We start from the raw sequence: 21,540 nt of genomic DNA, 5'->3' as shown, positions 1-21,540 counted from the left end.
AAATAAATAAATAAATAAATAAATAAATAAAAATAAAGATGTCCAGCAGCTGCTTATCTAGAACTCATTTATATTATTTTACTTTCTTACAGCAACAGGTCTTCTTACTTCTATTGGTGGTATCTAAGTCTTCTCTCCTAGATACTTATGTGAGGACAGCTGAATGATTGATTAATGGTGCTAATTTGAGGCTGCTTCAGTACCTCAGAAGTCAAATGTTATATCCACCAAATTAGATTATCCTCTTAGAAAATATTCCTGCCTGTCCTGCTGCCTTATCTGTTTATGACTTTGGACACTGATTAGTTGATTTCTCACTGGTCTGCTTAACTTTGTGTTGTCCATAGTCACGTTACATACTTATTCAAAGTCAGATATCTCAGATTAACAAGGCAGACAGTGAAATTTTAAATGAATCATCACCCATGAAACATACCTCCTTTAAGACTTACTGTCCACTCATAATACATTCTTTACTAACCTTAAGTCTACTGCATCAAAACTAAAATGAGCAGTAGCAAGATTCCTATAGGCAAGTGCTCTATGTCCTGGTGAATATTTTTTTTATTTCTAAAATTTGATGCTAGCGTAGAGGATCTCAGAATGTCTTGTGCCTTTCAGTTGGTCCTCAGTATCTAGTGAGCCAATCTACTGATTATGTATAGCCCCTACTTGGAAATTTAAGGCCTACATCATTCTCAGGGTGTCGGAAAACCATTGTTTTAGCCTAATGGCTCTAAGGATAGCCCAGGAGAACCTGCCATGGATGAGGTTGGGCTTCTGCTGGTTCCAAAGCTGATGCTTACCGTTTCAGCTGATGTAACCTTTCAGTCAAATTTTTTGTTATCTTTTGTGGCAGGGAATGCTCTGGAACATGTATTAAGCTTTCTTTTGCTTCTTCATGCAGATCAACCAACCCAAATTGCCAATGCGAACTCTGGATCCTCGGATTTTGCCTCGAGGACCAGATTTTACACCAGCCTTTGCCGATTTTGGAAGGCAGACACCTGGTGGAAGAGGCGTGCCTGTAAGTGCAAGTTCCCTACAACTCACTTAGTTAGACACTGGCACAGACTCCATGAAATCCTACCTCACGGCAAGACAGCAGCTTTTATTCGTTGATTCTAGTCAAGAAGAAGAAGAGGCAAAGACTATCCTTTCCATACTCATATTAAAGCAAATAAAGAATACACTTGAGTTGTTTTTACTTGACAGAAGCTAGTCTGCATTAATTTGGTCTTGATTTTTTTTCCCCTATTTTTTCAATTGAGGTGACCTGCAAATAGGTTTAAAAATAGTGCCAACCACAGCCGGGGATGGTGGCTCAGGCCTGTAATGCTAGGACTTTGTGGGGTCAAGGCAGGAGGATCATCTGAGGTCAGGAGTTCAGGACCAGCCTGGCAACCAAGAGAGACCCTGTCTCTACCACAAAAAAAAAAAAAAAGAAAAGAAAAGAAAAAAAATAGGCCAGGCATGCTGGCACATGCTTATAGTCCTAGTCCTGGCTACTCGGGAGACTGAGGTGGAAGGATTACTTGACCCCAGGAGGTCCAGGCTACAGTGAGCCGTGATCATGCAACTGTACTCCAGTCTGGGTGACAAAACAAGAACAGGAGGTCCAGGCTGCAGTGAGCCATGATCATGCCACTGCACTCCAGTCTGGGCAACAAAGCAAGACTCTGTCTCTGAAAAAATATATAGAGAGAGAGCGCCAAACTTGATAAGATCCCTGTTTTGTTTTGAGGTGTCCTGATATACTGGAGATCTCTGATGGCGTTCAGCTAGTGATCATGTCTTGTCTTTGTTTCTACAGATTTGCAAAGTGCAGAGCAGGCATGGATTGCCAATTCTGGAACAGAGCAAAGCCCCAACTTGCCCTCCACTGGCGATGTCACACCCACCCATGAAGAGCCTGCCTCTAGGGGTGCGCTGAACACTTTGTTTTTTGTAATAATAGTCTCTGGTGTTACAATATTTTCTGTTACGCTCTTTTTATTTACTATTGATTGTTAAGTCAAAATTTGAACAAATGACAAGTACAAAAGAGTACAGTATTGGTAAACTGCAGATTGCTGTTACACCCCCAGTGGCAGGCTCTTCAGCGGTGGAAGTGGCATCACCAGTGGACTTATGCTGGGGCACTGCACTGTGCAAGATTCGGCAGGCTCTGCCTACTCCATGCTTTGTAGAATTCAGAAAGCATGGGGGAAGTTGCCAACGATGTTGAATACCTCTTTTCCCGAAGTTAGAATGGCATAGAGAGCAATAAATCTCACATTCTGGAGAAGCTTGGGGTCTGATGTACATCTGCAGATCACCCTGTTACTTCATTTTATGTAAGGTGACACTTCTTGTTTCCCCATCACCTTTTTATTTCTGAAATGGCAACTTTTGAAACCTGCTTTGAAATAAGACTACATTGGCTGACAACAAATGTCACTTTGTAAATATTTAAGTTATTTGATTATTTTCCTGCAACCAAACAGTGATAGAATATACTTGAAAGCCTACAGTGTGTTGTAGGCTTTGTAAAAACTACTTAAAACCACCTGAATTTGAAGCATACTGTTTATTGAGCCATTACCGTCACCATTTTAGAGACCTGTGTATGTGAGATATTCTGTTTCTCACACATTTATCTATTTTCAGGAAATACTAAATTAAAATTTTTTTAAATCTTGAGTTACCTCACTAACACATCTTAGAAAGCAGCTTTCTAGAAACCATTTTATACCTTTTTTCAATATTATTTCCCTTTTTAATGTTGAAATTTTTATTTGTATTATTGTTCATTTTGGTTTTCGTTTATATCTTTGTTTTGCCAAATATTTGAAATAATGTTGATGCTGTTTTGAATATTCTGTGGATAATAGCATCTGTAGTTATTATCATATTGCCCAATTTTGTTGATAGGTGGCTCACAAAATGTATAAATCCTCTTCCAATGTATATTGTCACTTTTCACTACCAGCTTGCTAGTCATTGTTTGCTAATAACTAGTTATAACAAAAAGGAAATATTGTGAGTTTAGAATAAGTGACGTCTCTTTTAAATTATTGAAAATAGAAAATAATTTTTAAAAGTAACTTTGTCACAGTGTATACCACTCCTCTGTATACCTACATATGTGAGATCAGTGAGTTATTCTGGTACATTCAAAGTAATGTGACTAGAAGTGAGACATTATCTAGAATTTGTAGTAGCTCCAAAAATATCAACTTTAATTATTTAATTTACTTTTATTAAGCAGTTTTGTTCTATGTCAGAAGCTAGTTTTTAAGTGAAATTTTGATCTCTCAGGGTAATGTTGATATGTTAAGCCTTAACGCAAGTTATTCTTCCAGCCTGTCTCCTAGATAACAAACATTCTCCACTTAATTTGCCCAGCTTACCTTGGTATATTGATATAGACACAGATGGGAATGTCATAGGACATAAATATCAACATATAAAGAAACAAAAATGACTGGGCACGGTGGCTTATGCCTGTAATCCCAGCACTTTGGGAGGCCAAAGCGGGTAGATCGCTTGAGTCCAGGAGTTCAAGACCAGCCTGGGCAACATGGTGAAATCCTGTCCCTACAAAAAATACAAAAATTTGCCGGGTATGACTGCACTCACCTGTAGTACCAGGTACTTGAGAGACTGAGGTGGGAGGATTGCCTGAGCCTGGGAAGCAGAAGTTGGAGACAGAGGCTGCAGTGAGCCAAGATCGCACCACTGCACTCCAGCCTGGGCAACAGAGCAGGCTCTGTCTCAAAAAAACAGTAACAAAAATAATGCTATTTGGAAAAAAGCAACCGCCCGACTCCCCTACTCTTTGCAGTTTCTGATTCCATACTTCAAATAATTTTTCCAGTTCTCCAAATTATCTTACAATTAATTATCACCTAATAATATTAAAATCTATGAGGTATGCCCCATTATTGTCTTAATTAGCCATGACTTCTAATACAAACTTTTCTGCAACAGGCTAGGTACGCTGACTCATGCCTGCAATCCCAACACTTTGGTAGGCTGAGGTGGGCAGATCACATGATGCCAGGAGTTTGAGCCCAGCCTGGCCAACATGGCAAAGCCCTGTGTCTACTAAAAATACAAAAATTAGCCGGGCATGGTGGTACATGTCTGTAATCCCAGCTACTCAGAAGGCTGAGGCACAAGAATCGCTTGAACCCAGGAGACAGAGGCTGTAGTGAGTCAAGATCACGCCACTGCACTCCAGCCTGGGTGACAGAGCAAGACTGTCTAAAAAAAAACAAAAAACAAAAAAAAATCACAAAAACTTTGCTGCAACAGACTTGCTGTAAAATATTTTTAATGCATGCTAATGATTTGAAAATGTCATATGCAGCTACGTAGTTTTCAAACCTAAGTGTCTTTCACTGGATAGTAAAGTGCATATCTGTTGGAAATTACCACGAAATAGCATGTCGTTAGTTATTTTTAAAATAAAATTACAGGCAGGGCGGTGGTGGTTCACGCCTGTAATCCCAGCACTTTGGGAGGCTGAGGTGGGTGGATCACGAGGCCAGGAGATCGATACCATCCTGGCTAACACGGTGAAACCCCATCTCCACTAAAACACGAAAATTAGCCAAGTGTGGTGGTGGACGCCTGTAGTCCCAGCTACTTGGGAAGCTGAGGCAGGAGAATGGTGTGAACGTGGGAGGCGGAGCTGGCTGTGAGCCAAAATCATGCCACTGAACTCCCTCCTGGGCAACAGAGCGAGACTCCGTCTCAAAAAATAAAAAATTTTAAAAAATAAAATAAAATTACTCGTCAGTGGTCTTTGTAGTCTTTTTGTGGACATCACAGAAAGCACTCCAAAAAAAAGAGGAGCATTGGACCTAGACAAGTAATTTGCCATTTATAGTTATTTTAACTAACTTTTGAGATAAACTGATCAATCATAAAAATTCTAGGAGCAAAGAAAAATCCTAGGAGTAAAATCTTTCTTTAAAGGAACACTTGATTGTCTTCCTTCTTTAAAAATGTAAGTGCATATTGATTCTATTTTCTTTGATTATCTGGGTAAGCAGTGGAATTTAAGGTTACGGTCTCCGAATAAGATAGGAATGATGTATATTAAATTGCAAAACAGAGATGGGTATAATTTCTTAATACATTTTTGAAAACTGACAGTGGGTAAAAAATTCAAACTTTAACATCACCTGAAAAAAGAAAATGGCTCACTAATCAACCCTAGATTTTGACATTTTTAGTTTTGACATTGTTTGAGCACAATTGTACCTTTTTTTTTTTTTTTTTTTTTTTTGAGACAGAGTCTCGCTCGTCGCCAGGCTGGAGTGGCAGTGGCGGATCTCAAGCTCAACTGCAAGCTCTGCCTCCCGGGTTCCCGCCATTCTCCTGCTCAGCCTCCCAAGTGCTGGGACTACAGGTGCCTGCCACCTCGCCCGCTAATTTTTTTGTATTTTTTTTTTTTTAGTAGAGACGAGGTTTTCCACCGTTGTTAGCCCGGATGGTCTCGATTCCTGACCTTTGTGATCCTGCCCGTCTCGGCCGTCCCAAAGTGGCTGGGATTTACAGGCTTGAGCCACCAGCGCCGCTGAGCACAATTATGTCTTAAAGTTCACTTAAAGTACTGTCTTTCAAAGAAAGAAACCAGGTGTCATTTCTTTTTGTGTAGCCCATAACTCTTAGCACAGGATCCTAGATTTTTTGTGTGTTTAGTATATAAATCATTCATCATATGTTGCTACTTCTGAAGGATACCATAAATTTGATTATCTGTATTAAGTTTTCACACACAAAAGGGACATGAAATGTTTACGTTTATATATCACTTTTTTAAAAGTTCCTTTTGATCCTTTGGTATTGATGATAACATAGCTTTTAGGGTCCTTTTACATGGTTTATATCCTATAATCACAACGTTTTTAGGTAGGGCTGGCATTGTATACATGAAAAAACTTAACAAAACTAAGAGACTTGCCTACAGTAACTTTGCTCATACATAGCAGATTTGTACTCTCTAGAGTCTGATTCTTTTGTTTCCTAAGTTCACTACACCACAGTTTTCCAGGCATTGCTATTCCAAACAGTGAATTCACCCTCAGAGTGTAAATATGGGCGCATTAGAGATTGATTAATTGAACATACTAAGAATTTGTCAGTATAGTAGATGTATTAAGGACTCAAAATACCTAGATAAATATTTGAGAACAGTGTCTTTATCTTTGTTATAACCAGAGATACAATTATAATTTTAAAATTTTTCATGGGTGTTTTCACCTGGGTTGTAATTTCAACTATTTTATCCTGAACTAACAGTTCATCAGTTAGCTTTTCAAAGCTTTTTTTCCTTTGAAGCATTATTGTTACTTTCTCACATCTCTGTGTTGCTCATTTGAGACTCACACATATTTGTCTTGGAGCAGGTAAAGAGGTGTGGAATAAATCACATTGGCATTTTCCAGATTCAAATCTCAAGGCATATTTATTCATTGCTGTTTGCAGTAGGGTTTGGAAATGGGCATTTTCTGACTTTGTCTCCTAATGTGCATCTATGGCTCTTACTTAATTTTGACATAATTTCCTTTCATTACATCCAGAAACATTTGTTCTTGGCAGTGTTTATGTACAAATGCATGGATTAAATTAAATATCTTGTGATATAATTGTTTACCTGAGTTTTAGCCAACCATTTAATAAGTTATTAATCCACATAAGTCAACAGTAGAATATAACCTGAATTATAAAAATCAGGCATTACTTGATTGCTACATTTTTCTAACAGAATTGTTTTGTTTGGGCTACTATATTAAAGTTTCAGTTACAATTTATGTTCTTATAGTAGTACTGTCTGGTTTAACAACTGTTCCCTGTTGGCATTTTTCCAATCTGATGATCTTTATTTCCTTTCAGTTATACCATGTGTCTCATACCTCTGGGTTTATCTGACCTGTTTTTTTTTTGTTTGTTTTTTGTTTTTGATGTTTATCAAATAGTCTGAGATATCATCAGTACTGTATCCTTAGCTGGGTGCATTTGACAAGATTGGTGTGAAATTTTGCAGAAACTCTAACTTTTGATCCTGATGCATTCTTGATAACTACCATTTCTAATTGGGGCAGATGGTGAAGCATAAAGGAATAATTCTGAGAATGATTGATGTGTAAAGGTGTTTGAGCTTAGCAGCTTAGGCCCCAGACTGTGTGTCTCCTAGAAACTGCCTTTTTATATAATGAATGACATTAAAGTCTGTACTTCTTTCTCTGAAGTGTTTTATGAATTCAAAAGGGCAGCATTGGGGCCTTAAGTGAGAAATGATTCTCTTCTATGTGTGCTTTGTATGAAGTTTTTATTCTCTCTTGAAATCTAATGGCTAGCCCTTCAGTACAACTCAGAAAGAAAAAAAAATCTGGTGGCAATATTTGCTCAGCACTAAAAGAATGATATATCAGAAAAAGTAAAGGTTGTCAGCATGCAGCAGGTATGCTTGAAGGTAGCAGAGCTTAGTATCAACCCAAATGTTTAACCTTGAAAAATTATTTCCAAGCATTTAAGATAGTAATTGTTATGAATATTTTGACCCACAAAATGCAACTTGTAACTTACTCCGTTATCTGTACTTAGTGTGCTGGCAGTATAACATGGCAACATACATTGGTTTTAACACAAGAGTATAGTAGGAATCCAGCAGGAACAGAGCTGACAAATAAAAGGAAGACTTTTTTTTTTCAGGGAGTAATTTAGTTTGACTCTTATTGATGATATATAATGGGTTTATTTTAGTATTTCTGACCCAGCATATCAAGTGGAATCTTTTATGATCTACAGTAAGGCTTAGTGTTGATGTTATATTTGCATTTTACCCTGGGATTGTAGAAACCCAGTTTTAGCAGATTTGTAACTGTGATGATAACTGCCTTTGAATTTTTGTAATTATTATTATTATTTTTTTTTTTTTTTTTTTTTTTTTTTGAGATGGAGTCTCGCTCTGTCGCCCGGGCTGGAGTTCAGTGGCCGGATCTCAGCTCACTGCAAGCTCCGCCTCCCAGGTTTATGCCATTCTCCTGCCTCAGCCTCCCGAGTAGCTGGGACTACAGGCGCCTGCCAACTCACCCGGCTAGATTTTGTATTTTTTAGTAGAGACGGGGTTTCACCGTGTTAGCCCGGATGGTCTCAATCTCCTGACCTCGTGATCCACCCGTCTCGGCCTCCCAAAGTGTTGGGATTACAGGCTTGAGCCACCGCGCCCGGCCCCGAATTTTTGTAATTATTGAAGTGATCAGTCCACAGTTATGCAACTAATAAAAGATAAAGCTTCAGTTAGAAGTAGTCTTTCTCATTAGAAGTAACAGCTTTGTCAAACATCTTGTTCAAAAAGGCCTCTTGTTCAAAAATTGTAGTGGTGGAGAATATTACATTGATAGTCTTCTGAGGTTATTTTTTTACCCCGCAAAAAGATTGCATCCAGCTTGAGTGTCTAGCGTTGCTTGGTGTGGTCATCAGGCTTGACTTGAACAGCACAGCAAAGACAATAAATTGTAAGTACTCTGTATAGCTGTAATATTCTTGTCCTAGTTGTTGAATGTTGGACCACGAAGATCTCAACCTGGCCAAAGAAGAGAACCCAGAAAGATCATCACAGTTTCTGTAAAAGAAGATGTACACCTAAAAAAGGCAGAAAATGCCTGGAAGCCCAGCCAAAAACGAGACAGCCAAGCCGATGATCCCGAAAACATTAAAACCCAGGTGAGAACAAAAGCATATCCTGCCATTGTTTTGAAATTATGTTGATTTTGTTTAAACTTATTTTGCTTTGCTAATGTTTGTAGAGATAATCAGTTTAAGACTTTTTATAATGTTTTCCTATTAAAAGAATTATTCTAAAAGCCATTATGGATGCCAGGCAACCTACTGTTTTCTCTTGAAATTGCTTTTTGTGTGTTTTTTTCAGAATAGTTTCCAGGTCTACAGGTTTCATATGTCATAGACTTATGTAATTCAGGCTTAAGTTAATATTTGCTTTTCTAAAATGCATTTTAGATTCTCAGTGATTGAGTCTCTTTATCCTATTTATCCTAATTATTACATTGCTTTATGTTCCTTGTCAGGCCTTCATTGCCAATAAGCTAGAATTTAGAAACTCATCTTGTTTTGAAGGCTTTTGGAATAAAATTTAATTCTTTGAATCTTTTTATGCATATCCTGCCCTCAGAATTATGAAGATAAATTGAATGGATTTATTTTATTGACACAAAATTAATTTTTATGTGTCAGATTATATAAAGCCTTTATTCATCTTTTGCTTTATACACAATGTCAATTCCTATCCCCAGGTTACCTCTGCGACTTCAGATGTTTTTGCTTCTAGGCACCAAAACTGGAGTCTCTTAAAATTCACACTTGTACCAGAGCTAAGCATCACAGATCACGTACTAACTTTTGAGCATCTTGATTCCTTATATATCTTTTCTCTCACCATGAACAGTTAAGTGTAGCAGTTCAAAGTTCCAGATCTGGAGGCAGAGTCCTGACTCTGTTAGGCAGGTTCTTAATCTCAACTATAAAATGAAGTTACAAACATTGAGTGCCTCATAGGGCCAGTGTTAAGATTGAATGAAATAATATAAACCATTTGGCATGGTTCCTGGAGCTTAGTTAAGTGCTCAGTATGATGATGTCCCTGAGAGCAGACATGGGCCTTAGATATCGTTCTGATTCAGTTCCATCACGTAACCTCAGAGAACAGGGGATCCCCAACCCCTAGTACCAGTCGGTGGCCTGTTGGTAACTGGGCCACACAGCAGGAGGTGAGTGGTGGCAAAAGAGCATTACCACCTGAGCTCCACCTCCTGTCAGATCAGTGGCAGCCCTAGATTCTCGTAGGAGTGGAACCCTTTTGTGAACTGTACATGCAAGCGATCTAGGTTGCACGCTCCTTATGAGAATCTAACTAATACCTGATGATCTGAGGTAGAATAATTTTATCCCAAAAACCACATTCCTCTTCCCCCCTCAACCCCACCCCCAACCCTGGTCTGTGGAAAATTGCCTTCCACAAAACCAGTTCCTAGTGCCAAAAGGTTGGGGACCACTGTTCGAGAGAGTAAATTCTTCAGTAAATAAGCGAACCCACAGAGTAGTTAATACAAAACAGAGATGAAGATGAAGCAATCCGTCAACTAGCTGTGCTGTCAAACTGTAATTGGCGGCTTGCTTTTGTTTATCTCTGTAGTGATTATCCTCAAACATTTGCCACAGGGTTCCTAAGGACATTCTTCTTCACATTGCTGAGATCAAGTCCCTACATTTCTCTCCATTTCAACATATCTCAACCTTTTTTGGAGGGGGAAAAAAAAAAGCCTTCTTTGTCCCTCTCTCCAATCTCCCTGAGAAATGCTTAATGATAATGGGCCTAAATGGCCTGTATGAAGATAGTTAAAACTTCCTACTGGATCTTCATCATTGACAATGAAGATGTATTTAAGGCACTTGGATTAATGCCTTACTTTATTAAATTCTTACTGTACCTATAATGAGGAAATAGATGTTACCCTTTTTTTTTCATATGAGGAAACTAAAGCTTCAAAAGTTGTCAAGCGTCATGAACGAATAGTCCAGTTGTTATAACTTGTAATCTGCTTGTTTATTTTGTAACAGAGTTTTCTCCATTATTGTTTTATTTCAGAAACGGAATAATTATCTTGATATGAGGTAGCATTAATTAATAGGTTTTCTTTAGTAAGTAGATAAAAGAAATCCAATGGAGAATTATTAAAATTCCTTTACAGAGCCAGTACAACCTTCTTTTTCTTGACACTTTCTTTTAAATATGGACTTGATTTGTTGCCTTACCTTACGTTCCTACTACTATATTAAATCATTTCAATCAGCATTATGAACGACCACTGTTGATGACCTTATTCTCATCTTCTTGAAGCATTTCTAGGAAATCATTGCCTCAGGACATGTCTGGGCTTCTACCCCTAGGATTCCCTGCATTCTCTTTCTTCTTTCTCCTCTGTTACAACATTTCTACTGAGGCTGCCTGAGTCATCTACCTGAAACACTGATTTTTGTCTTTCCATTTGAGTTTTTTTTTTTTTTTTTTTTGAGACGGAGTCTCGCTCTATCGCCCAGGCTGGAGTGCAGTGGCCGGATCTCAGCTCACTGCAAGCTCCGCCTCTCGGGTTTACGCCATTTTCCTGCCTCAGCCTCCCGAGTAGCTGGGACTACAGGCGCCCGCCACCTCGCCCAGCTAGTTTTTTGTATTTTTTAGTAGAGACGGGGTTTCGCGGTGTTAGCCAGGATGGTCTCGATCTCCTGACCTCGTGATCCACCCGTCTCGGCCTCCCAAAGTGCTGGGATTACAGGCTTGAGCCACCGCGCCCGGCCTCCATTTGAGCTTTTTAACCTAGCGTTCAATATGTCATTTTCACTCACAACCAGAGAAAACTAGTCTTCTGATATTTCCAGCTTGTTCTCTCAATTAGCAGGCTAGAAAATCCTCATTAACAATTCCTTCCTAAAGTGTTTTCTCCTTCATAAAATATCTACTTTATTTTTTTTTCCTTCCCTTTAGCCAGCTCTTTCTGTCCTTTATTATCTGGCCCAATTATCATTTCCTTCTTTTTTTTCTTTCTTTCTTTTTTTTTTCTTTTAAAATGGAGTCTCTCTCTCGCTCTGTCACCCAGCCTGGAGTGCAATGGTGCGATCCTGGCTCATTGCAGCCTCTGCCTCCCGGGTTCAAACAATTCTCCTGCCTCAGCCTCTCAAGTAGTTGGTATTACAGGCATGTGCTTCCACGCCTGGCTAACTTTTTGTATTTTTAGTGGAGACCAGGTTTCACCATGTTAGCCAGGATGGTCTCTATCACCTGAACTGGTGATCTGCCCACCTCGGCCTCCAAAAGTGTGGGATTACAGGCGTGAGCCACCACCCCGGCCCTCATTTCCTTCTAAAGGCATTCCTTGACTAATCCGGTGCCTCTGACCTCATGTACCTAAACTACTCCCCTTTCTGGTCTCTCATCAACCCTCGTACTTGCTTTATCACTTCGTTTTTAAATGTGTTGTCCCTGCAACTAGATTTTGATTCTGTGGAAGGCAAGAACTGTGCCTTGTGCTTCATTTGTAACTAACACAAAATTTAGTGGACATCAACTGGATATTTAGTTACAGTGAAATGATTTTTTTTTTTTTTTTTTTGAGACAGTGTTTCACTCTGTCACCAAGGCTGAAGTGCAGTGGCACTATCACAGCTCACTGCAGCCTTGATCTGCTGGGCTCAAGCGATCCTCCCTCCTCAGCCTCTCAAGTATCTGGGACTACAGGCATGTGCCACCATGCCTGGCTAATTTTTTTGTAGAGACCAGGTCTCATTCTGTTGCCCAGGCTGGTCTTAAACTCCTGGGTTCAAGCAATCCTCCCGCCTTAGCCTCCCAATTCCTGGGATTCCATGTATGAGCTACCATCTCAGGCTTTTTTTTTTTTTTTGAAAGAGGGTCTTAATCTATTGCCCAGGCTGGAGTGCAGTAGCACAATGGTGTCTCACTGAAGCTTCAACCTCCTAGGCTCCCACCTCAGCCTCCCAAGTAGCTGAGACTATAGGCATGGACCACCATACCTGGCTAATTTGTTACTTTCTTTTTTTTTTTTTTTTTTGAGACAGAGTCTCGCTGCGTCACCCAGGCTGGAGTACAGTGATGTGATCTCAGCTCACTGCAACCTCCGCCTCCTGGGTTCAAACAATTCTCCTGCCTTAGCCTCCCAAGTAGCTGGGACTACAGGCATACCCCACCACGCCTGGCTAATTTTTTTGTATTTTTAGTAGAGACAGGGTTTCACACGTTGACCAGGCTAGTCTGGAACTCCTGGCCTCAAGTGATCCGCCTTCCTTCGCCTCCCAAAGTGCTGGGATTACAGGTGTGAGCCATTGCGCCTGGCCTAAAAATTTTTTAGAGGCAGTGTTGCCCAAACTGGTCTTGAACTCTTGGCCTCCTGCAGTCCTCCTGCCTTGGCCTCCCAAAGTATTGAGATTACAGGCATGAACTCCTGTAGCTTAGCTAATAAATGATTTTGTGTGTGTGTCTGTGTGTGTGTGTGTGTGTAATTTTTTTTTTTGGAGACAGAGTCTCCCTTTGTTACCCATGCTGGAGTGCAGAGGCATGATCCCAGCTCACTGAAGCCTTGAACTCCCAGTCTCAAGCGATCCTCCTGCCTCAGCCCCACAAGTAGCTAGAACTACAGGTGCTTACTACACACCCAACTAATTTTTGTATTTTTTGTAGCGATGGGGTTTCGCCATGTTGCCCAGGCTGGTCTCGGAACTCCTGAGCTCAAGCAATCTGCCTTCCAAAGAGCTGGGATTATAGGCATGAGCCACTGCACCCAGCCTCTTTTCATTCTTTCAGCAGTGTCTTTCACAGAGCAGTTGTTTTATTTTATTTTATTTATTTATTTATTTATTTATTTGAGACATAGCCCCACTTTGTTGCCCAGACTGGAGTGCAGTGGCACAATCACAGCTCACTGTAACCTCAGCCTCCCCTGGCTCAGGCAGTCCTCCCATGTAAACCTCCCAGGTAGCTGGGACTACTGGTGCGTGCCACGGTACTCAGCTGATTTTTGTATTTTTTGTAGGGACAGGGTTTTGCCATGTTGCCCAGGCTGGTCTCAAACTCCTGGGCTCGAACGGTCCACCCACCCCAGCCTCTTAAAATACTAGGATTATAGGCATGAGCCACCGTACCCAGCTTGTTTCTAATTTTAATAATACTGAATTAACCTTTTCATTCATGATTGTGCTTTTGCTGTCATATCTAAGAAGTATTTGCATAAACCCAAGAAAACGTTTTTCTACTGTGTTGTCTTCTAGAAGTTTATAGTTTTAGGTTTCACATTTAGTTTTGTGATCCAATTTTTGTTGAGTTTTGTACAAGGTACAAGATAATAGGTCAGGGTTCTTTTTCTCCCTTCTTGTGGATGTCCAGCTGTTACAGCACCATTTGTTGAAAAGATTATCCTTTCTCCATTGAAATGTTTTGGCATCTTTGTTGAAAATCAGTTCATCATATATGTGTGCATCTATTTCTAGACTCTACATTCTTCATCAAGCTATGTCTGTCCTCTGGCCAACACCACTCTGTCTTTATATAGAAAGTTTTGAAATCTGGTTGTGTGAATTCAATTCTCCAACTTTTTTTTTTTTCTTCAAAATTGTTTAGACTCTTCTAGGGTTTTGTGTGTGTGTGTGTGTGTGTGTGTGTGTGTGTGTGTCTTTTCATATAAATTGTAGAATCAGCTCCTTGTTTTCTACCCAAAACAAAAAAACAAAAGGCCCTATTAGGATTTGGATTATGATATAGCTGTAGATCACTTTGGGGAAAACTGACATCTTGACAATAATGAATCTTTTAATACATCAACATGATATATATCTTCATTTATTTAAGCCCTCTTCGATTTCCTTCATCAGTGATTTATAGTTTTCGTATTTTTTTCCATCTTTTTTTTTTTTTTTTTTTTTTTTTGAGACAGAGTCTCTCTCTGTTGCCCAAGCTGCAGTACAGAGATGCGATCTCAGCTCACTGCAGCCGCTGCCTCCCAGGTTCGAGTGCTTCTTCTGCCTCAGCCTCCAGAGTAGCTGGGATTAGAGGCATGCACTACCACACCCAGCTAATTTTTCTGTTTTTAGTAGAGATGGCATTTTGCTATGTTGGCCAGGCTGGTCTTGAACCTCTGGCCTCAAGTGATCCACCCACCTCGGTCTCCCAAGTTGGGATTAAAGGTGTGAGCCACCACTGCTGACCTTTTGTTAGTTTTTTGGCTAAACATTTTATAGATTTTGGTGCTGCTGTAAATGGTACTTTAAAAAAATAATTTCTGGTTATTTATTGCTAATATATAGAAAAGCAGTTGATGTTTGCATTTTGACATTGTATCCTACAGTTGCTAGACTGACTTATTCTGGTCTTTTTGTAGATTCCTTATGATTGTCTATGTAGACAATTTTATCTTCTCTGCATAGAGTTTTATTTCTTCCTTTACAATCTACATACCTTTTATTGCTTTTTCTTTGCTTTATTGCATTGATTAGGGCCTCTGTTATGATGTTGAATGGGAATGGTGAGAAGAAACATTTTTTGCATTATTCTCAATCTTAGGGGCAAAAATCATTTTGCCTTTCACCATTAAGTGGAGTTGTATATCTCCTTTTACTAGTCTAGGAAGATCTTCAATTCCTTTTTTTTTTTTTAATAGAGATTTTATAACATTATTTTTAAAGACTCGTGCCTAGTATTTCATACCATTATTCATATTGTACCATAATTTAGACAAATTTCTATTTTTTTACATCAAAGTTATTTTCTGTAATGGGTTATTATGATGGAAATCAGTGTGGCTAAAATATTTTTTCGTATCTCTAAATATAAATACATTTCTAAAAGTATAATTACTGATTCAAAGGTTACATACACAATCTTAAAGCTTTTGATACACATTGTCAAATTGCCCTTAGAAATGTTAACAGATAATGCTCCCACCAGCTAAGTGTGTATATACCTATTTCTAGAATTCTCCTCAGTAGTGAAAAGAAGGTAATTTTTGACTATTTGTTAAAATAGATTAATTATTTCTGTGACTGGTTCACAGTCCTTGTTAGTAATTTGAGAAGTTGAACTTGTACATTATTTTAAGAAGTAATCATTACAGAAAGTACTATATTGTCACAGTTACTGTAAGTTACTCTAATGCTCTTCTTTTGTGTGGCCCTTCTAGGAGCTTTTTAGAAAAGTTCGAAGTATCTTAAATAAATTGACACCACAGATGTTCAATCAACTGATGAAGCAAGTGTCAGGACTTACTGTTGATACAGAGGAGCGGCTGAAAGGAGTTATTGACCTGGTCTTTGAGAAGGCTATTGATGAACCCAGTTTCTCTGTGGCTTACGCAAACATGTGTCGATGTTTAGTAACGGTAAGAAGAGAGGAAGGAGTAAAACCAGAAATCTTCAAGAGGTATATTCTCCCCTCACTACACATTCTTCCCAGAAGTGTTATTGGGGCAACATAAAGGGGAGAATATATTTTTAGTATTTATTGATATATCCTCATTATATAAAGACAATCTTGCTTTATTAAAACGTATACTCCCCTCTGGAGGGGATATGAAGTCTGTACTGAAATGGACATGAGATGGGCCCATTCAACATAAGAAAGATTGAGTCAGGTTTGAATTAGTAATGTAAAATTATCGTCATGGGCAACAAATTTTTCCTGTGTGTCTCTTATGGAAAGCAAGCAAATGCGTGCTTTCACATTTAATTAAGTTTGAAATTTAAAAACACGTTGATTCTAATTCTAATCTCTGTGAAAATGAAAGGATAGTTGTTCTGTAGTCAAAAAGATTTCAAAGCTGATAATTTCATGTCATAGAAACTGTTAGGTTTCTCTCTGTTTACATTGTCTGAAGCCATTTAATCTCCATAGCCTGTCAAATCTAGGGCAAGACAGAGAGGGAGACCAAAGAGCTTCTGATTAGTATTCATTGTCCTCTATCCCACAATCATAAACTGCCATGTATCATCTGTGTTTTCTCTTCCTGTTGTTACCAAGGTATTTGTGTCAGAAATGTCTGTCCTTTAACATTTGGATTTTTTCTTAATTATTACAACTCGTTGTCGTGCCTTGCTGCTTAGAAACAAGCTATGAAAATGCAAAATTCTTTCATTCTACCAATAGTTTTGACTACCTATGTCAAAGGTAGGTAAGTCTTTTGGGGTTTGGAAAAGTCACATCTTCTGTCTTAAAGGAACTCAAAATCCGTTTTGAAAATAAGTGTTTCCAAGAAAAAAAATACTTAAAAGGTATTTTGTGATGTAGCAGTATCTTAATGCCTGAATGGATGGTTAGACTGAAAAATAAGTTGGAAGCAAAAGAAAACAGTTTGTTGGTGGGAGAGTCACAAAACTTTTACAAAGCAAATAGAGTTTGAGTTGGACCTGAGATAATGGGGAATACACATTTGGAGAAGAAAGAACATATTCTAAGCAGGCTCAATTCTGAAGCAGTAAGTGTGGCTTTGGATTCACAGCTCTAGGTTTAAAATTTAAACTTTAAAATGAAATTCCAGGCCGGGCACGGTGGCTTATGCCTGTAAGCTCAGCACTTTGGGAGGCTGAGACAGGCTGATCACCTGAGGTCAGGAGTTTGAGACCAGCCTGGGCAACCTGGCGAAACTTCATCTCTACTAAAAATACAAAAATTAGTTGAGTGTGGTAACATAAATTAGCCGGGCATGATAGCATGCGCCTGTAATCCCAGCTACTTGGGAGGCTGAGGCAGGAGAATCACTTGAACTCAGGAGGGAGGCTGAGGTTGCTATGAGCAGAGACTGCGCCACTACATTCCAGCCTGGGTGATAAGAGTGAGACTCTGTCTCAAAATAAAATAAAATTAAGATAAAATAGTTCCTACTCTGCCACTTCCTAACTTTATGACCTTAGAATAGTTACCAATGTCTTTAAGCCCCTGTTTTTAATCCATAAAATGAGATTAATTCATACCATTTACAATATTATAAGGATAAAATTAATTAAAATGAATGAGATTACAAAATTTCTAGCTCAGTGTTTGGCCTGTAGTAAACCCTAAATAAACTGAAACTATATTGGACCTTTTAGGTCCAATTTGTGAAGGTTTTGAATGTTCGCTATAGAATGAGGATGATTATTATTATTATAAAAATAATCTATTCAGCACCTACTAAGTTGAAATATGGGTAGAGGCTTTATATATATGTATTATTTTTAATGGTTATTCTAACCCTGAAAGGTCAGTGTTATTAGCCCCACTTTATTGAACCAAAACTGAGCTTAAAAGGAAAAATAACTTGCTTGGGGTGATATAAGTAGTAAGTGGCATTGCTAGAATCCAAATCAGGGGTTATTTAACTCAATCACTTGCCATAGTGTCTCCTGATGTGCCATAGCTATATGGAAGCAAACTAATTTTCCATTTCTGGGCTCTCATTTTCATTGTGGTAGCCATGGCATCCTGTGGTCACTCATTAAAATTAGGACTGGATCCCAGATCCTCTGGATCACACTTCAGTGCCCTTTCCCAGTTTTGAATTTTATCAGATAGGCAGTTAAGTGGTGTTTAGGCAGTCTAGTGGAGGAGTGATATTGATGAAAATGGCTTTTGAAATGATCTGGCAATAAGTACAAATTGGATTGGAATAGGAAGAAATATAGACAAGCTACCCACTTATGAGACTTTTGAAAACTTTATTGGATTGTTTATTTATTTTGCTTGAGACAAGGTCTTTTGCTCTGTTGCCCAGGCTGGAGTCCAGTAGCGTGATCATAGCTCACTGAAGCTTCCAACTTCTGGGCTCAAGCAGTCCTCCTGCTTGACTGTAGGCACACACCACCACCAGGCCTGGCTATATTTTTTATTTTTAGTAGAGATGAGGTCTCACTATTTGCCCAGATTGGTCTCAAAAACTCCTAGGCTCAAGTGCTCCTCCTGCCTTGGCCTGCCAAAGTGCAGGGATTACAGGCAGGAGCAATCTCCTGACCTTCTGGATTATTTTAAATTATAAGATAACAACCTATTTGAACAAGTCAAATGGTATAGTTAATACAGTTATTACTGTCTGCTTGCAGCCGCAGGCAGTTAATCTTCCTTCCCCATCAGACAATCAGTGTGAATGGCTTTGATGTAATCATCTACGGTTTTCTTTATATTTATAAAATGATGTGAAAATATGAGTGTATGTATAAAGAGGTTATTTTTGGTTTTGCTTTAATTGAATTATATAAATTATTTTCAGTTTGCCTTTTTTTTAACTTAATAAATGTTTTGGGCAGCCCTCTAGGTCATTACAGATATATTTTACTCATAGTTTTATACAAATTGCATAATATTTCATAATATGCATATACCATAACTTATTCAACCATCTCTTTCTCTCTCCTTCCCCTCCCTCCCTCTGCCGCCTCTACCTCTCTCTCTCTCTCTCTCGTGTTCTTTTATCCTTGTATTCTGGAGTTTGCCTCCCTTCCTCCCTTCTTCTTTTTTTTTTTTTTACACAAGATCTCACTCTGTATCCCGGGCTGGATTACAGTGGCGTGATCACAGCTCACCACAACTTCAAATTCCTGGGTCCAAGCAATCCTCCCATCTCTGACTCCCAAGTAGCTGGAACTACAGGCACATGCTCAGCTAATTTTTGTATTTTTTTATAAATGTAGTGTTTCGGGGTTTCGCCATGTTGTAGGCTGATCTGGAACTCCTGAGCTCAAGTGATCCGCTTGCCTCAGCCTCCCAAAGTGTTGGGACCATAGATGTGAGCCACCATGCCTGGCCTCTTTCTTCTTTTCCTTCCCCTTCCCTTTCCTTTTTGTCTTGCTCTGTCACCCAGGTTAGAGTGCAGTGGCAGGATCTGGGCTTCCTGCCTTCTCAACCTTCTGAGCTCATGTGATCCTCCCACCTCGGCCTCCTGAGTAGCTGGTACCATAAGCACGAACCACCATGTCCAGTTAATCTTTAATTTTTTTTATAGAGACAGAATCTCAATATGTTGCCCAGACTGGTCTTAAACTCCTGGGCTCAAGCAATCCTCCTGCGTCCTTACCGAAGTCCTGGGATTATAGGCGTGAGCCACTGCACCTGACTTCTATTTCTTCAGTGTGTGTTTTTAATCTTTGAAACTTTTTTATTGAAATATGACTAATATATGTGCTCTCTGGGTTGAAATTCTTCATTTGTTGCATTTGCCAAATTTAATGATGTAAATGCTATCCTCAGGACTCTTTATAATCTACTGATAGTTTGACAAGACTCACAAAATTACTGTTAAACAGTTGTCTGTCATAAACCAATATGAACCAGCTTCAACACACCAATGCAGCATGCTTACAGAAAGGTATACAGATCATTACTGTACAGCTCAGTGTCTATCAGCAACACCTTAGACCCTTTTCAATACTCTTTACTCTTTTTTAAAGGCAGCTAGGACCAGGTCCAGTGGCTCACGCCTGTAATGTCAACACTTTGGAAAGCTGAGGCAGGAGGATTGCTTGAGCCCAGGAGTTTGAGGCCAGACTGGGCAACATGAGACTCTGTCTCTACAAATAAAAAATTAAAAAATTATCCAGGCATGATGGCACGCACCTGTAATCCCAGCTACTAGGGAGGCTCCGGTGGGAGGATCCCTTGAGCTCAGGAGGTCAAGACTGCAGTGGACCATGATAGTACCATGGTACTTACTCCAGCCTGGTGACAGAGTGAGATCCAGTCTCAGGGAAAGCAAAAAAGGTAACCACTGTCCTGACTTCTGACACTATAGTTGATTACATTTGAGGGATTGAGAGACTGAAATAAAATAGTAACAGTGAGCATAGAATCATAGGATCCTCCTACGCACATCAAACATTATAGGATTATTAAATATCTAAATTTGAAAAACTAACCTTTTATAAGAAAATCGAGGAGGCTATTTCCATGAACTTTGAGTAGGGAAAGATTTCTTTAGCAAGATTCAAAACATGAAGGATAAAGGTGTAAGATTTGACTGTTAAAATTTATAATCTTTGGTGCAGCAAAAGATACTGTAGATAAATACAAAGATAAAACCACAACCTAGGAGTATGTTTGGAGTGCATTAACTGACAGAATATTAGAATCCAGAATTAAGGAGGAAAAAGAAGCAAATCAGTAAGGAAAAAAACAGCCCAATAAAAATATGGGCAGTTCATAGAAATGAAAATCCATTGGTTGATAAACTTTAGAAAAGATAATCAATGGCGGCACTTCTCAAAATAAGACATTTATGCAGCTAACAAACATGGAAAAAAGCTCAGCATCACTGATCATCGGAGAAATGCAAATCAAAACCACAGTGAGATACCATCTCATGCCAGTCAGAATGGTGATTATTAAAAAGGAAACAATAGATGCTAGCAAGGCTATGGAGAAACAGGAATGCTTTTACACTGTTGGTGGGAGTGTAAATTAGTTCAACAGTATGATGATTCCTCAAGGATCTAGAACCAGAAATACCATTTGACCCAACAATCCCATTACTAGGTGTTTAACCAAAGGAATATAAATCATTCTACTATAAAGACACATGCACACGTGTGTTTATTGCAGCACTATTTACAATAGCAAAGACATGGAACCAACCCAAATGCCCATCAGTGATAGACTGGATAAAGAAAATGTGGTACATATACACCATGGAATACTATGGAGCCAGAAAAAGGAATGAGATCATGTCCTTTTCAGGGACATGGATGAATCTGGAAGCCATCATCCCCAGCAAAGTAACACAGGAACAGAAAACCAAGCACTGCATCTTCTCACTCATAAGTGGGAGTTTCACGTTTTTTGCTTTCACATGGATACAGAGAGGAGAACAACACACACCAGGGCCTGTTAGGGGTGGGAGTTGAGGGGAGGGAACTTAGAGGACGGGTCAGTAGGTGCAGCAAACCACCATGGCACATGTATACCTATGTAACAAACCTGTACAACCTGCACATGTATCTCATGTTTTT

General features: G+C 39.1%; 1 protein-coding gene across 20 annotated transcripts in view; it reads left to right on the top strand.

Annotated features, from left to right (window-relative positions):
* EIF4G3 (eukaryotic translation initiation factor 4 gamma 3) overlaps positions 1-21,540 on the top strand; it is a 268,928-nt gene that overhangs the window by 185,186 nt on the left and 62,202 nt on the right. For 15 of the 20 annotated variants that reach the window (XM_017852121.1, XM_017852115.1, XM_017852114.1 and 12 more), the window contains 4 exons: positions 908-1,027; positions 1,814-1,924; positions 8,551-8,721; positions 15,753-15,950. In XM_017852121.1, coding sequence (XP_017707610.1) covers positions 908-1,027; positions 1,814-1,924; positions 8,551-8,721; positions 15,753-15,950 — 600 coding nt within the window. The remainder of the gene's footprint in view (positions 1-907; positions 1,028-1,813; positions 1,925-8,550; positions 8,722-15,752; positions 15,951-21,540) is intronic. The other 5 variants (XM_017852123.1, XM_017852119.1, XM_017852118.1 and 2 more) reach the window with 1 other exon arrangement.

Source organism: Rhinopithecus bieti, unplaced genomic scaffold (assembly GCF_001698545.2).
Source record: "Rhinopithecus bieti isolate Rb0 unplaced genomic scaffold, ASM169854v2 scaffold_33652, whole genome shotgun sequence".
NCBI classification, from domain to species: domain Eukaryota; kingdom Metazoa; phylum Chordata; class Mammalia; order Primates; family Cercopithecidae; genus Rhinopithecus; species Rhinopithecus bieti.
This window is presented reverse-complemented; position numbering and strand designations above follow the sequence as displayed.